This window comes from Nothoprocta perdicaria, unplaced genomic scaffold, assembly GCF_003342845.1.
Source record: "Nothoprocta perdicaria isolate Ctin4 unplaced genomic scaffold, notPer1 scaffold_97, whole genome shotgun sequence".
NCBI classification, from domain to species: Eukaryota; Metazoa; Chordata; class Aves; order Tinamiformes; family Tinamidae; genus Nothoprocta; species Nothoprocta perdicaria.
Genome location: NW_020456276.1, coordinates 1,635,126 through 1,651,795, shown reverse-complemented (window position 1 = coordinate 1,651,795; position 16,670 = coordinate 1,635,126). Strand labels below are relative to the sequence as shown.

The 16,670-nt window shown below is 63.4% G+C and overlaps 1 protein-coding gene across 1 annotated transcript in view; it reads left to right on the top strand.

Moving 5' to 3' along the window:
- Positions 1 to 10,888: 10,888 nt before the first annotated feature.
- The window catches only part of SOX13 (SRY-box 13), a 6,546-nt gene continuing 764 nt past the window's right edge, over positions 10,889 to 16,670 (top strand). The window contains exons 1-12 of the mRNA XM_026053249.1: positions 10,889 to 11,092; positions 11,670 to 11,769; positions 11,915 to 12,004; positions 12,331 to 12,503; positions 13,124 to 13,192; positions 13,275 to 13,389; positions 13,471 to 13,553; positions 13,632 to 13,791; positions 13,996 to 14,105; positions 14,220 to 14,316; positions 14,765 to 14,908; positions 16,435 to 16,651. Coding sequence (XP_025909034.1) covers positions 10,889 to 11,092; positions 11,670 to 11,769; positions 11,915 to 12,004; positions 12,331 to 12,503; positions 13,124 to 13,192; positions 13,275 to 13,389; positions 13,471 to 13,553; positions 13,632 to 13,791; positions 13,996 to 14,105; positions 14,220 to 14,316; positions 14,765 to 14,908; positions 16,435 to 16,651 — 1,562 coding nt within the window. The remainder of the gene's footprint in view (positions 11,093 to 11,669; positions 11,770 to 11,914; positions 12,005 to 12,330; positions 12,504 to 13,123; positions 13,193 to 13,274; positions 13,390 to 13,470; positions 13,554 to 13,631; positions 13,792 to 13,995; positions 14,106 to 14,219; positions 14,317 to 14,764; positions 14,909 to 16,434; positions 16,652 to 16,670) is intronic.

Here is a 16,670-nt window from a genome sequence, read left to right as displayed (position 1 = left end):
GGCGGGCAGCGGCGCGCGGGGCTGGGGGCGCCTGGCGGGGGCTCCCCCCGGGCCCAGAGACCCCCCGTCGCTTCGTTCGGAGGGGCCGGAGSGCATCGGGAAGGCGCCGTCCCCGCTGCGAAGTTGCGGGGCCGCAAAGTGACCGTGGGGACAGCCCCGACTCGGGGTGGCCCCTGAGTGTCCCCCGAACCACCCCCCAGCGACCGTTTCTCGCCCCTTCCCCAAGGAAAGTGGCTCCCGTGCCCGCTGCCCGCCCGGGTCCTGCCGAGGGGGCCGTGTCCGTCCCGCAGTTCGGGACAGGGATGTGGGGACAASGCGACAGCGGCTGGCGCCACCGGACACGGCGGCCCGGGGTCCCCGTCCACCCCTGTGCACAGCCGCACACCGTCCCCTACAGTCCACGCTGGCACGTGCGGTGCACGGGACCCCCCCACGCACGCGCTTGTCCCTGCAGGACTGTCCCACGCGGGGGGCAGCGTTTTGGGCAGAGCTCGGTGGGGACAGACAAGTTCTCCGTTCCCAACAGCATCACCCCGGGAGCCCCGTTCCAGCCTCCCTGTCGGGAAAGACGCCGGGGGTCCGGGTAGGACAACTCAGCAGCAGCACCGTGCGCAGATGTTGGTGACATCTGATGGGTTTGGGGTCGTTATATTTAATCGCAGCCCTGTAAGGGCTTGGGTAGCGGGGCAGGGAGCGAGTGGCACYGAGCCCTGTCACTGCGGCTGCGCCTTACGGGGCTGATATTAAATAAAACGACCCCAAATCCATCAGATGCCCCCAAAGTCTGCACGGGGAGGACCCGGGACCTTTGGGAGCATTCCCGGCCATGGGATTTATCTCAAGGGGGGACACCGTCATCTTACGGGATGCTCCGGAGTGAAACGGTGACAAAGTTAGAGGAGCAGCGGCAGCCGGGGGAGTGTAAACACGAGGCTGTGCGGGCGAGTTGTGCAAATAAATAGAAAGCTCCCTTATTTTCCAGCCCAGGCTGGTGATTTGCAGTATTTTATGCCCGGACTGCTTTGCAGTGAGGGATACTTGGGTGGGAGAAATCGCGTGTTGCTCAAGTCGCAGTTAAGTCTTCGGAGGTGGCGTCCCTACGGAGAGCGGTGCCTTGCAAAGCAGACGCGGAGCAAGAGATTTCGGGAGTGAGAAAGGGCCATTATCTCGGCTAACGCGATTTTCTCCGCGGCACAGAGCAGATCATATCGCTCCGTTACTCCTCTCCGGAGCCGCTAACTCGGGTTTGTAATTCATGCCATTTCCTTTCCGTTCAATTTGATTCCGTGCAGCATCCATTCGCTTGACACCGAGAAGGCATTTCCATTTATTTATTTATTTGGAAAGCCGGTGATTTCCGAGGCTTTGTGTTAAAAATAGCCGCTGTCCTTTGACAAGCGTGGGCAGACTCGGGGCACGTTTTTTCCTCCCCCCGCCGACCCGTTTTGAGCAGCGTCTCCCTTTGTGCCCTTCATCTGTTTCACTTTCTTCCGAGCCGCGAAGCTGCCGCCGGAGCCGCCGTCTTCCCCAGCGCCGGATTCCCCCTTCCCGGGCATCCCACGCGGCGCCAGCGCCGGGAGCGAATCCCTTTCCCGGCAGCCTAATAGGTAGGAATGGAGACCACCCGCTTTTATAAATACGTTATCTCCGGCTAAACTCATTTGCTGCAGAAAGCGCCCCGGGGAAGAGCGCTGAGTGCGCCGGGCACCTTTCCCCATCTCGGGAATGGCACTTAGTGCCCTCCGTTCGGGTTATCCTGCCAGGATGCTCCTCCTGCTCCTGCTTTTTTGATCCGTCTCCAAATCTGCCCCCAAAGCACCCCTTGCAAAAGGGGAGCAAAACCTCTTTGCAGGCAGCGCAGCGAGATGGCCCTGGGGGAAAAGCGGCACTTTCTGTCCCTGTGCTGAAATGTCCCTGCTAAAAGGCCTCGCCGGGGGGCTGTGCCCTGGCACGGGGGTGAGCAGCCAGGATGGAGCGGCCTCAGAAAGCTGCTCTTTGCCCGAGGGCTTTGGCTTCGTCCGCGGGATGCACGGAAAGGGGTGGCCGTGCGCGCACCGTAAATCCTGCCTTTCAGGGCGGTTATTTTTACCCCGGCCGCGCCGGTGGCTGCCGGGCAGCCCTCGCTGTCCGGAGCCGGAGCAGAGGGCGCCGGGCAGGGCAGCGTTGGCTGCTCCTGGGGCTCCCTACGGAGCTCGTTTGCTGCTCGCTAGGTGAGTGTGAGGGTCTAGCGGGGGTCCCGGTGCCCGTGGGGGCACACGAGCCGGCCCGGGACCCATGGGCATCGGCCGGCCGTGCATCCCGGCAGGGGCAGCTCCCCGGAGCCTTCGGAGCTTCCCGGAGCTGCCGTTGCTCCCTGCTGCTTCCCGCTCCCCTAGGAAAGGCCCGAGTGGAGAAACTCGGCGGGATCTCGGGGGCTCCAGCGGGTTGGGGTGGCAGGGAGGGACCGGGTGGCCGCGCGTGGTGGCTGCCCTGGGGACAGCCGATATTCCCGCCTGCTCCAGCCTCATCCTGCTGCAAAATCCTCACGGGGTTTCACATTCGGTTGGTGCTGCATGTGCCCGTGTAGGAATCAGAACCACTTTTAGTGCCCCCGAGACAAGCCTTGCCAAGCGCTTGGGCCCCTGGTGCAGACCCGCTGTCAGCGCCTCTGCTCTGCACCCGTGTGCACCCACCCTGCGAGTTCCCGGCCGGGCTAATAAAATACACACTGTTTATTTTGGCAAAAATATGCCCTTATTGGGGAAAAATGCCAAGCTGGCCCAGGCAGGGCGGGCGCTACCTGGGGTGCGAGGTGGGAACGGGCCCTTGGCTCTTCTGTGCTCCCTTCACTGGCCAGGTTGATCGGCAGCGTCGCTGCCAGCCCGGAGCTGGGGAGGAAATGGTGAAAAATTAGTGTTTTCTTCCCCAAAATGAGTAAACCCGTTTCTCAGAGCAGCTTCCCCCTGTGCGCCCGGCCTGGCGAGGGGATGGTGGGCCCGGGAGGCTGGAAAGTTGCCGGTGAGGCCGGAGCATCCTCCCATGGGATGCAGGGATCCCAGCAAGCCGTGCGGGGCTCTTCTAGGCTCCATTTATTTATTTGCACAAAATTTGGGGCGATTTGGGTTCGCTGTGCTGCAGGGCAGAAGACTGGAGAAACGCTGAAGTTTTGCAGGACGTTTCACCCCTTTCCACCCACACTGAGCCCGAACGCAAGTGAACAAAGTTAGTGCATCTTGTGGCAGCAAAACCAGAAAATACCCGGGTGTTTTTCGCCCGGTGTCTGCTTGGAGGATATCCTCCGAAGCCAGAGCCGTGTCCCTGCGCGAGCGCATGGACTTGGAGCCCTGCGGCCGCTTCCAGGAGCAGCCGAGTTGGCAGAGCCGGAGGTTTGGGAGAAGTGGGGGAGTTTGGGAGGATTTGCCGTTGGTTGGGAGGCCGTGCTCGCCTCGGCCCCGCTTTGCCCACGTGCTGCGGGGCCGTTTGTCCCAGGCTGGAGCTGCTCCAGTGCCCAGCAAAGGCCCTTGGTGCCACGGGTCCCCGGCTCGGGTGGGAGACAGCCCTGAAACCTTGGGAATTCTGCTTAAGGAAACCTTGGGAATTCTGCTGCCTGCTCCGTTACCGCACCGTAGCAAAGACACGGGCTGGTGGCTCCAGGGCCCAGGCGTCCGGCCCCAGCGCGGCCCCCGGGCGCCTTATCAGGAGGAAAAAGATAACATGGGTGGAGGGCAAAGCCAGAGCCCCGGGAGCCCAAATTGCAATTTTCTTTTATTTTTAAAGGCTGCTGAGAGCCCCGTTGGGAGGAAAGAGGGCAAAGTTATACATTAAATAGCGCGGAGGGAAGTGGGGTAGCGGCGACGGGGCTGCGGGATGCTCCTTGCTGCAGGTTGTGCAGGGAGAGCCGAGCACGGGCATGGGCAGCGTTAGGGGGCACAGCCCCTGGTGCCCCCCTCGTTGGCGGCGGCTCCTTCGGGCAGCCCCCCGGGGAGGGTTGCGGGCCGGCCCCGCTTATCAGCTCCGAACAATGGTGGGCTCGGCCCTATTGTTCTGCTGCCCTCCCGCAGGAAAGGGAGTCCCCGGGGGCAGCGGCTGCGCCGGAGCCCGGTGACCGCGCGGGGCGGGAGGCGCTGGCAGCGCGGGCGCGTGGGCCGGGATAACGCGGATGGACGGGGATCACACGGATGGATGGGGATAATACGGATGGATGGGGTTAAGGTGGATGGCTGGGGATAATGTGTCTGTCCCGCGCGGGAATTCCCATGCGGAGGAGGTAGCTAGGCTGGAATGAGCGGTGGCCAGGGCCGGCTGGAGGCTCCTGAGGATGCAGGATCCCGGCCGGCTGCTGCACGGGCAGGGGCAGGGCAGCATTTGCGGATCCTGGAAGCATTCGGCCTGCCATTTGCGTGCTCTGAGGCAGGATTGGGGTGCGATAAAACCCCCTAATCCCGCCCTGGGCGCCTAGCGCTTCTCCCCACCGCGCACGGCCTCTGCGGGGCCGCTCCAGCAGCGGGATTCGGGAACGCGACTGCGCCCGCGTCCCGGGCACGTGGCCCGAGGAGCTGCCAAGGCCCTTGGGAGCCGGCCGGGAAGAGGAGGGTAAATAAGGATATGGGGGGAGCGGGGCGGACAGGTGCCGCGGAGCCGGGCGCGCACAAAGAGCCCCTTGTGCGGCGGCACGAGCGGCTCGACGGGGCCACCGAACGCCCCTTTGCAAGCGGGGGGCACCGGCCGCCCCCTCCACGAGCCTCTCCGCGCTCCTGTTTTCACTTCATCAGCACCGTGCGGTGAAAATGGCCCTGCTCGGCCCCACGCTGCTCCCTAAATCCCTTCTTGCTGCTGGCGGGAAAGGATTCCAGCCGGGAACAGACTGGAGGCTCAGGGGGACGCGGCGAGCAGGGGGCACCCCCAGCACCCGATTCCCCCTCCTTTGGCAGAGCCTCCTGCAGATCCCAACCTCTCCGTCCCCATCGGGATGGGGTTTGGGGGCTCCCGGGGGCTGCCCCCCCCCATCTATTTGTGGTGCTTGCAGGAAGCTCGGCAGTTTCCTGCTCGCTGCCGCATGCGAGGAGCCGGGCTGGGGCCGGAGCAGCTCGGGCAGCGCTTGGAGAGGGCAGAACCAGCACCAGGGAGGCTCTAAAAACCCCTCCATCCAAACCCTTCCATCTAAAATCCCCTCCATCCCAACCCCTCCATCTAACTCCCCCTGCAATCCGGCCCGTGGGGGAACAGGGGCTGCGGGTGCCGCTCGCTCCGGTGGCTCCGTGTTGCGGCACTTGGTGCCACTCGTGCCAGGGATCCGATAGGGCACGGGAGGAACCGCTAGGCAGGTCGCTTTGGCGCTGGTGAGCCCTGTTTGGGGAAAAAAAACCAATGTTTTCTTTTTTTTTTTCCCCCTTGAACAAAAGCTGGAAGCTCCATCGGGAGCCGAGTGGTGAAAGCAGCACAAGCCGAGCCCTGGCTCCCTGCTGCCCGCGCATGAGCCGCTCCGTGTGAGCCGCATTTTCCTGGTGGATTTCCATGCATCCCGATCCGGCCGGGGCTCCTTCTGCCCGTGCAGTGCGGCCGCGGTGCGGGGAGCGCGGCCTTGGCAAAGGCGGGTTGAGCAGACCCTGGCAAATGTCTGGGCTTTTTCATTGCAAATGGTGCGAAAATGGGTGCGCTGGGGCTGGGGACTCGCCGCAGCCGCCTTGGGCTCCGGTGTCACCCTGTGCTCGGACCAGCCGGGGTGCCCATTATCCCAACGGGATCCCCCGGCTCTTCCGGAAAAAGGAGAGTGAGAGAAAAAGCCCGAATGGGGCTGGAAGGTGCAAAAAAGCCCCCGGATGCCCCACGCGTGCGGAAAAAGCCCCGAAACGGCTGCGCCCTCGAGCCCGATAGCATCAGATCAATGAGATCCGCCGCCTCCGGCCTCCGCAGGCACCGCGCGGGCGCGGGAAGGGGGGTCACACGTCGTGGTCCCTCCGGCAGGTGGTAGGAAAATATTGTTGGGAGCAAGGGCAAATATTATTTATTATTATTTTTTATTATTTTTATTACTTTTAAATTATTTATTATTATTTATTATTATTTATTATTATTTATTATTATTTATTATTATTTATTATCTAGCTAATTGGATAATACATCCCCGTGCCACGTGCTCCGGGTGTCCCTGCTTGAGCAGGGGGTTGGAGTAGATGATCTCTAGAGGTCCCTTCCAACCTCAACCACTCTGTGATTCTGTAATGATATGCATCATCTATAATTATAAATATATAGGTATGATTTCTGTGCCGTAGTTGGTCGCTTGCTGCAAAAGTGATTGGATTTACAAAGCTGGACGTGGCCGCGGGGCTGGGCTGGGCTTTATGGAGCGGGTGGCAGGGAAGGGGCAGGGAGAACAAGGGAACCCTCCGGTGCCGCAGCAGGACGTGGCCGTGCAAGACGATTTTCCTTATTTATCCGTGTTTTTCACCAAAAAAGGGATGAGTAAATGGGAACGAGGCTTTGCACGGATTTAAATAATTCCAGCGCGCCGGCGTTTCCTCCGCTTCCCTGATGAGCTCATTCCCAGGCCAATAAATCCCGCCTGCAGGAAGTTCCACCTGATGCTCGGCTTAATTTTTCCCCTACTTAAACCCCTCCTATCGCTCATTGAAGCGAAGGGGAAGCGGGTTTGGGCTGCAGATGGTGGAGGTGCTGGGTTGTGCCCGCAGAAGGATCCTGCCGCCTCCTTGTATTTAATTTAATTATTTAGATATAAAACTGCCACTCGGATGTGAAACCAGGGCCAGGGTTAGGTCCAGCTCAGGGCCAAGCCGGTCCGGCCATGCACATCCTATGGATGCTGAGCAAATCCCGTGCATCCCATGCCGGGGTCATTTGCATCCCCCGAGGTGTGGGATTTTGCACGGCAGCAGCTCCGGGTGGGAATTGCCCAAATGCAGGTGCCGCGTGGCTGATTTACGCTGGAATCGGGTCCGTCGGAGCGGAGAGCGGGACCCTGCAGCGCGGGACACTGAGAACCCCCCTCGGCAGCACCGGAAAGCGCGAGCGGAGCGAGCGAAACCTCAGAAACCCCAACCAGCCCCGAACTGGAAACTGTTAGTAAGAGAGGCGCTGAGGATATGGCCCAGTTAAACGGGTGCCAGTTGGGATCAGACGGACCCGAAAACTCAGCAAAAAAGGGAGCTTTTTGGTGCATCTCTGTCCCGTTCTCCTGGAGCATCCTGCGTGGCCGGTCCGATGTCCCCATCCCTTCCCAGTTGCTCCATGGGCATCTCCCAGCACTAAAGCTGCTCCAGCTGAGCGGTTTCCAGTGCTCGCACATTACACACAAAACCAGGAGCTTATCCCACAGGAGAGGTGCCGGGGATCCTGTTGTTGCCTTAAGCAGCCCGAATCCTTCCCCTCCGGTTCCCTTGCAGTTCATTCGTTTTCCTCCCTGCCTTGCAAGTGTAAATTCTGAAATAATCTGCGCCGGTGAGATGAGCAGCTCTAGACAGGGCCAGGAGGCCTTTGCAAAAGGCAGGTTGCGTTTTTGGAGAGAATTAGATGCAAAAATAGACCAGATTTGGGGGATTTTGGAGAGAATTAGAGCTAAATAAGCTATGCAGTTAATTGCTTGAGGGTTGTTTCGCTGCTGGCCAAGCTCCCACGGGCCGTGCAGTGGTAGGACCCTCTGTTTCCAGTTTGGGGCTCAGCGGATGGAGAACGGGTGGGATTTTTCCCTGCTCAAGGAGGCCGAAGGTGGCTCCTTCCTCGCAAAGAGCCCCCAAATCCTCCCCGTGCTGGGGATGGGGACATGGTCGGAGAGGGGGGACAAGGGCCCCTCCGTGGCCGCCCTGTCCCGGGGCTTTCCGTGCTGCTGCTGCTCCCCGGCAGCGTCATCGCCGGCGCGGAGCCCGCGGGATGTTTCCGGAGGCGCCGCCGGCACGGCCGGGGTGCCTAGCCCCAAATCCATGGGCTCTGCGCAGCTCCGGGGCCTGTCCCGGCGGGATGGGTGTTCCTGGGAAGCGGCGGGAGGCTGGACAAAAAGCAGACTGTCCTGCTTGGACAGCGGGGAGCTCCGGCTTTCGCCCGAGCTGCTTCCTGCAATCCCGGCTCTTGGATGTGCAGGGATCCGTGGGTGGCTCTGGAGCATGAGCCGCTTGGGGCACCTTCCCGTCGTCCGTTCGCCCTGGGGAAAGCGCAAGGCTCCAAAATACCTTGTGCCAACAACCGTTCCCGTAGCCCTCGGCTGCTGGAACTAGATTTGCAAAGTGGAGTCTGCTGGAAAACGCAAGCGTTTGTCCCACAAAGGTGCGGATTCCTATTTTATCCCCCTGGAAATGGATCCGTTCTCCCGAGCAGCCACTCCAGGGTGTAGCTGCAAACCAGCCACCGGTGGGACAAGACCCTGGCTCGGCACCGCTTCCCTTGATCCGTTCACATGCTCCAGGCCCCATCCCAGCTGCCAGCAGGATGGTCCCCTGGGGAAGGTCCCCATCCCGGGGCCCCCGGGGGGCACGGCCGCCCCCGGCCACCCCCCCGCGGGCCCGGTGAGGAGGAAACCATCTATTCTTTCATGTGCGAAGGCGGAAACGGTCGGAAGGAGCCCCGAAAGGACATGGCAGGCTCGCAGGAAAGCGGCACGCTCGTCTGGCAGGAGACGGGCTATTGTCTGCGCCGGTGGCCGGCGGGGATTCCTCGGGCTGCACGGGGAGGAGAAACCCTGGGCAGGTCTTATTTTTTCCTCTGCCCCTTCTCCCTCTCGGGGGCCGGGGCTGCAGCAGCTCTAAAATGCACCGTGCAAGCACAAGGATGCTCACGAATTGCACGGTGCAAGCACAGGGATGCTCCAGGATTCCCTGGGCGCGTGGGGCAGCGCGAGCGCCGGCGCAAGGGCGCATTGCACGTGCACGGAGCCGGAGCGAGCCCGTTGTCCCGGGGCTGCTACAAACCGTCGCCGGGAGCGCCGTCAACCCCTCCCGGCCCTCTGGGGTGTTGGCGCCTTGTGGCTTTTTGCCCAGGACGTTGCAGCAAGGGTTGGGTTGCAGGGAAGCTGGGGCGTCCTGCAAGGGCCACGGGCAGAGCTCGCTCGTGGGCTTCCCATTGCACCCTGTGCCAGCAAACCCCTCCTTGCAGCCAGGTTTTCCGTGAATACATGTGCAAACACTCCCGTCTGCAAAGGCGCAGCAGCAGCAGCGTTTCCTTGCCCGTCTGGGCACAGGCTGCTGGGCGCAGGGCTCGTTTCTGCAGCGCCACGTGCCGTGCACGGCAGCGAGCGCGGCAGCGAGCGCATCCCGCCGGCACAGGGCTCAGCCCCGGAGTTTCGGGCCCGATGGCATCAGCTGGTGCCGGGAAGGGCGGCCCGGTGCATGGCGAGAATGGCAGGACGGGCCCAGCAGGGCCGTGCGCTCCGGGGCAGCCGAGCAGCCCTTGGAGGACCCAGCCAGTCCCTGGTGCAAGGGGTGGGCGCCCCGTGGGACCCCCAGGGCTGCAGCACCCCGGACGGGTGGCACGCGGCCGCCCCGTCCCTGCATGCCATAGCAAAGCGCCGGCAAGGCGCTGTCCGGCGCGTCCGCCCTCACCTGCCCCTTATCCCGCTTTCTTGTTCTGCAAGGCGCGTAGCAAACAGATCCCTCTTATCCTGTTGTCCGCGTTCAGCTCCCTGTGGGAGCGGGAGAGCGAGCGCGAGGGCAATGGGAGCCAAGCACTGCAGGAGCACGAGGCCATGTTCCTGCCCTGTGCCGCGCGCCTCAGTTTCCCCCTTGGAAAGCTGCGGGATGCGTGGGACACGGCGGGACGTGGGCAGCTCTCTGGCCTTCCCGCTGGCTCCCGGCCACGTCCCATTTTGCAGCCAAACGGGCCCAATTCCTCCCCGGCCGGCGCGCGCTAAGGGCCATGCCGGGCAGGGGGACACGTCCCATGTCCCATTCCCGTCCGTGCCAAGCAGCCAGCCCCATTCCCAAGCTGGAGGATGCCTGGAGAGCGCCGCGATGTGCCGGGCAGCCCAGGGCAGGGAGCGGAGATTAAAAAAAGCCCCGCTAAGATCAGAAAGGCTGGCGCGCACAGTGCCCCATTGTGGAGCTGTCACACTTCCCTTTGCTTTATTGCTTTTGTCCAACACCCTATTGTTCCACTTCCTTTTGTCCCCTATTCAGAGCGCTGGCTTTTCATTACCCAGCCGGCCTTGTTGTTTTCGTTTCTTTTGTTTGAAGTTCCTGAGAGGAAGGTTTTATTTTCAGCGGGTTGATTAATTCGCAGCTTGAGCTGCGCTTTGTTTGTTATGTAATTGGTGCCCTGGGCCGGGCCGCCCGCACCCCTCGCGCCCCCCGTTTGGGGGGCCCGTGCGGTGGGACCTGCCCCATCTCCGCAGCCCCGCTCCTGCATCCAGCTGCTCCCCAAGTGCCCCTTGTTCTCGTTGCTTCCCAAGCCGGCTCCGGTCACCTACAGCTCATTCCATGGGATGCGTTGTGCATCGGTGCCAGGTCGGGAGCAGCAAGGACCCCGCCGCGGCCTCCGGCCGTTCCCGGCTCCGAGCCGCTCCGGGGACTCCCACAGGAGCGGCTCTGGTTGCGATCCCAGGCATTGTTTAGCAGGGCCAGGATTTCCATTTCCCCTTGGAACAGGAAAGCCGCCGGCTTTCGAGGCACGCTCGGCTCGCCGCCGGGTCCGCTGGCTCGCCGGTGCCACGCGCGGCGGGATTCCTCTCCCACTCCTTCCCGGCACTCCCTTTGCCCCCAGATCTCACCCTTTTGGGTGGGTTCACACCAAGGCTTGGTTGAGCATCCCGCTCCCTTCAAATCCGGGACAACAGACGTGGATTTGGGCTTGGCTGGGGGGCCAAGGCTTGGAAAGCTGGGAATGATGTGGGCACTGTGGCGAAGGGTGACAGCAGTGCGAGAAGAGCACCCATGGGCTCCACTGACGTCCCCGTCGGTCCCGCAGGATGTCCATGAGGAGCCCCGTTTCGGCGCAGCTGGAGCTCGATGGAGCCGGCGCCATGGTGAACTGCAGCATCAAGACGGAGGAGAAGAAGGAGGGTTGTCCCGAGTGGTCCCCGGGGGCTGCGGCCGGCGCCGAGCCCGGCGCCACCGACCCGCCCGCGCCGCCCAGCGCCGACACCGCCGCCGACCCCCCGGCGCTGCCCCAGGTGGGTCCGGGCGCCCCCTCCATGGCACTTTGTGCCCATCCGCGATAGTGCCAGGTCACCGGGACCTGTGTCCCGCCTGCAGCCGGGGACGTGGTGGCCTCCGTCCCCAGGCACGCGGGGTTGTTTTTCCCCCCTCCGCCATCTCATTCCTTATCCAGAGGAAATTAAGCTGAAACCTGAGGCTCCCCCAGGCTTTCTGGCCACTCTCGGCGCTCCTGCCCTCGGCTTCTGGCCCTCTGTGCATCCCCCGTCTCGTTTTCCCTTTGTAATTGCTGTGGGCTTTTCTCGGGCCCTGACCAGCAGCCTCCGACCTCCCGCTTCCCCCGGTGCCCTTAAGGGGCTCAGGGACACAGGGCGGGCGATATAAATAACAGGGACCTGCTGCAAGCGAGTCCTTGCAGGGCGAGAAGGGCAGGCGCCGGCAAAGTCCCCGGCAGTTCCCAACTCGGGGCTGACTAGGGAATATCCTGTAGGAAGAGGGTCCAGGCTGGGCTGTCTTGGCGCATCCCAAGTTTCCCAGCCGGGATCCCCTTCATCCGTGGGGTCCCGGTTACAAGTGACGCTTTGCACCTCATAGGAGCCCTGCTCGCCGGGCGGCGACGCGCAGGATTCCGGGCGCGCGGAGCCGGCCGCGGGCGCCCAGGAGAAGCTGGACTTCAACAGGAACCTCCAAGAGGGTAAGAGAAACCTCCCCCCCGGGTGCCTCTGGCCCCATGAGGACAGAGCTTGGTTTGGGCGGCCGGGAACATCCCTGGGGATGCGGGCGGCGGGGGCGGCCGCCGGCCTCACGGCGCGTGCCCCTGCCCGCCGTGCCCACGGCAGCCGTGATGCCCACCCTGGAGAAGCTGCTCTGCAGCGACTGGAAGGAGCGGCTGCTGGGACGGGGCGCCGCGGAGCCCAAGGAAGTGAAAGGTGAGCGCGCGGGGCTGGCAACGGCGCTACCCGGGCTAGCGGGAGGGGAAACGGCGGGGCAGCCCTGCATGTTTTATCAGAATATGTAGCTTTTTAGGAAAATAACTTAATTTGGGGTGGAGGATGGCAAGGACTTGGTAGAGGTTTGCAAGGAGCTGCACAGAGGTGATGCTGGAGCAGGAAGGTTCCCCTGCGCATCCCTGAGCTTGCCGAGACCTTCTCATGTCCTGTTAGCGCTGCCAATGCAGCACCCGGGAGCCCCTAGCTGCGGTGGGGACCCAGCCCCGAGCCCCTGACCCGCAGCCTTGGCTTCTCCCCCACCCTAGGAACCCAGGAGAGCCTGGCGGAGAAAGAGCTGCAGCTCCTCGTCATGATCAACCAGCTGTCCACGCTGCGGGACCAGCTCCTGACGGCGCACTCGGAGCAGAAGAACATGGCAGCGATGCTCTTCGAGAAGCAGCAGCAGCAGATGGAGCTGGCACGGCAGCAGCAGGAGCAGGTGGGCGCCCGGCGCCGGCCCTGTCCCCATGGGAATCCAGAGGGAATCGTGGTCAGGACCACCCGTCCCCCGGCGCATCCCTTTGGCGGGTGCTGCTGGCGGGAGGGTGGCTTTGCTGTCGGGAGCACCTGGATTTCAGCCTTCTCCTCTGGAAACCTGTCCCTTTTCCGTGTTTTTCCATCCCCAAGACATCCTGTTTTGCTCCGTGGTGCCGGGAGGCTCCAACAGTGCAGCCCCCTTGTGCACATGCAGGTGGATGATGGTGTCCAAGGAGATGGAAAATTGCTCTCTTTAAAATAATTAAACGGCCCTGGGCCTGTCCTCCCTCCTTTGCTCCGGAACATCCATCTTTCCCTCTCCAGTGGCCCCTATGGCCCTGTGATGTCCCCGGGCACGTGCTGGCGTGAGGCCTCCTCCCTCCAGCCCTTGTTTATCTCTCGCCATGTCCCTGGAGGCGGCTCAGCCAGGTGCCCTCGGGCATCTCCAAGCAGAGCCTGCCTGTATCCCTTGGGATTCTCCACGGGATCAGGCTGTTTGTGCCGGCCTGCAGCCCAGTGGGGTCCCCATGGAGCCCCCCTGCTCCTAACACTCCTCACCCCCCGTGTGCCCCTTTCCTGCAGATCGCCAAGCAGCAGCAGCAGCTCATCCAGCAGCAGCACAAAATCAACCTGCTGCAGCAGCAGATCCAGGTACCGGCACCTCCCCGGGGCACCCGTTTCCCGGAGCCGCCTCCCTCTGCGGTTACCCGGCGTCTCCCCGTCTCCCCTCCAGCAGGTCAACATGCCCTACGTGATGATTCCCGCCTTCACGCCCGGCCACCAGCCCCTTCCCGTGGCGCCGGACTCCCCGCTGGCTCTGCCCATCCAGCCCATCCCGTGCAAGCCAGGTGAGGCGCGCGCGGGGCCCGGCGCGGCGCGGCGGCGCGGGGACCGTCCCGTGCCACGGCTCTGCCCTTCTCCCCCGCCAGTGGATTATCCCGTGCAGCTGCTGCACAGCCCCCCGCCTCCCCCGCTGAAGAGGGCCAGCGGCTCCGGCCACCTCCCCGTGCAGGTTGGTCCCCTCTGCGTCCCGCCGCGCGCCGAGGGTGGCCGCCTTGCCCGGGCTCACGCCGCTCTGCCTCCCGCGCAGGAAGCCCCGCAGCCGCTCAACCTGACGGCCAAGCCCAAAGGCTCCGAGCTGCCCAGTGCCTCCAGTTCGCCCAGCTTGAAGATGAGCAGCTGCCAGTCCCTGGCTCCCGGCCACGGGGCCGCCAGGGAGCTGCAGGCGAGCCCTTCCAACCTGCCCTTAGGTGGGTACCCAAAGCCACCTTCCATGGTGGGTCCAACTCCTGCTCTGGCCATTTCCACCTCCCTTAGGAGATATCTCCGCTCCCAGGGGTGTCCCCATGGGGTAGCAGCCGCCTCGCTGTCCCGTGTCGCCCCACGGGGTGGGACAGCCCGATGGGGTGGCCTGGGAGCTGGGGGTGCTGATGGAGACACCGTTTTGTGGCCAGGGTTCCTGGGCGAAGGCGACGCTATCACCAAAGCCATCCAGGACGCGCGGCAGCTGCTGCACGGCCACGGCAGCACCGTGGAGGGCACCCTGAGTAACCCCTACCGCAAGGTGAGCGCACCCCGCTGCACCCTCGGGCTTTATCCCGCCAGGAAGGGCCGGGCGCAGGCTCTCCATCCATGGGCACATTCTCACCCTGGCACCTGCCCCTCGGCTCTCTTGCAGGACCACGTTGGGATCGATTCTTCCCCGGGGAAGGAGCGCATGGAGGAGACCCCGGCGCACAGGCTGGACGAGGCTCTCTTGACCTGCGACATGGACGGTAGGGACGGTGCCCAGGGCCGAGAGGAGCCTCCACCACCTCCATTCCCTAACACCCTCACCTCGGGAATGCCTAAAACAGGGCTGCTAAACTCCACGCTGGAACAGCTCCCTAGTCAGCGCCAGTCCCTTTTCCTAACGGCTCTAAGAACCCACAGCTCATGAGAATCAACAGCTTTGCAGCCCTTCTTGTTGCGGGCCCTAGGAGAGCCCCGTGGGGCTGCTAAGATACCCGCTCCCGAAGCAGCAAACCCTTGGGTGCTCCCCTCCGAGCTCAGCATTTGAATTCTGAATTCTGAACACTGAATTCTGTAGAAGAATTCAGCGCTGCAGGTGGCTCAAAGGTCTCGAGGTCTCACTTTGCATCACAGGCTGCTGTTTGCTCCTTGCTCGCGGCGTCCGCGTTTCCCCCTCACTCTCACCAGGTCTCTCTGTCTGTCCCTTTGCAGGGTCGAGACCCTTCCCCGAGTCCAGGAACAACAACCACATAAAGCGGCCCATGAACGCCTTCATGGTGTGGGCGAAGGACGAGAGGCGGAAGATCTTGCAGGCCTTCCCGGACATGCACAACTCCAGCATCAGCAAGATCCTGGGTAGGCATTCCCAGCCCTGGCTGCTCCTGCTCGCGTTGGGATGGGGGGGCGCATCCGAGGGCAGGGCTCCGCTCCCGCCTTGGCTCTGGGGGGTGACGGGAAGGACAAGGGATCACATCCAGCCTCAAAAGCATCCGGCCCGTTTCTGCATCAGCGGGATTGGGAGCACACAGCCCGTGGCATGGGTGGCCCCTCCAGCTCCTCCTGCAAAACAAGGCCCGTTGGGGCAGATTCCTGCTTTGGGAAGGATCCTGAGCCCAGCACTTTTCCCCTCGCTGAAATCCTCGGGATTTGAACCAGCTGCTGGGCCCTTCCAGGCGCTCTCTCCTCGGATGCTCTTCCCTGCAGAGCTCTTGGAATCTGTGGCCCTGCCCTTTCTCTCCATCACGTCCCCTTCCCCAAAGCCCGCGGGTGCAGGATGCTGCTTGAGCCTCACATGCCCGCCGCGCCCGGGGCTCATCCGCCTGTCGTGAGCCAGGTTTTCCGCCCTCGCGCGCAACGGCAACAGCCCCATCTCGTGTCTTGCACCCTCCTGACACTGGCCGCTCAGCAAGGGCCTTTTCCCAAGCCCTGTCCTTTGGTTTTGCTCGTGCAAAGGGGGATCATTTCCTCATCGCGCAACCCCTCTAGCTCCTAAAAGAGAAGCCGTGTGGGCTCTGAAAAGCCCGGCCGAAGGGCTGGGCTCAAGCCGAGGCTTTGTGGGTTGCCTCGAGCAGATGCACCCCGCTTGGCCCCGGGCTCGTGTCGGCAGCTCCGCTATGTAAAGATGAAACCCCAGGCTCTTCCCTCTGCTCGGCGCCGGCGGGACCGGGGGGATTCGGGAGCGGGGGCTCGTGGGGTAAATAGTGGCTGGAAATAGTGAGCACGGGTCGTGCTGGGGGAGCCCCAGCCCCTCTCTGCTCAGGTTCACCGAGTCCCGGAACGGCTGGGGTTGGAAGGGACCTCGGAGGATCATCTATCCAGCCCCCTGCTCCAGCAGGGACACCCAGAGCACGGGGCACAGGGCGGCATCCAGGGGAGGCTGGAAGAGCTCCAGAGAAGGAGACTCCACAGCCTCCCCGGGCACCTGTGCACACTGGGCAGGCGATACCCGTGTGTGAGCGCTCCGGAGGCCGGCACGGCGGCTCCGCGGGCTCTGCTCGCTCCGGAGCTCCTGAGAAGCCGGATCCGCACGAGTGCGGGGGCAAGCGGGGAAGGGGGCAGCCCAGGGAGGCTCCCGCAAAGAAGGAGCCCCCCGGGATGCTCCATGGGGACATTGTTGGGGATGACAAGAACGGTCAGCACCAGGGCACCGCGAGGCCACGGGGGCTATTTCAGCTGTGGCACCTTGGGGAGGCCGCAGATGTGACCCGCGCGGGTGACAAGGGGAGGTCAGCAGGGACACTGCGAGCGTCGGGGTGCCACGTGGGCCCCCCGGCACCGTTTGCACTGCCGGCTCCCGGTGCCCGAGCCCCTTGGCAGCGGCCGCTCGCGGCCCGCTCGCCGGGGCCGGAGGTCAGCGCGCCCGCGGGGCGCTCTCCGCGCAGGCTCCCGCTGGAAGTCCATGACCAACCAGGAGAAGCAGCCCTACTACGAGGAGCAGGCGCGCCTGAGCCGGCAGCACCTGGAGAAGTACCCCGACTACAAGTACAAGCCGCGGCCCAAGCGCACGTGCATCGTGGAGGGCAAGCGGCTGCGCGTGGGCGAGTACAAGGCGCTCATGAGGACCCGGCGGCAGGACGCCAGGCAGGGCTACGCCATCGGGTAACACGGCCCGCGCCGG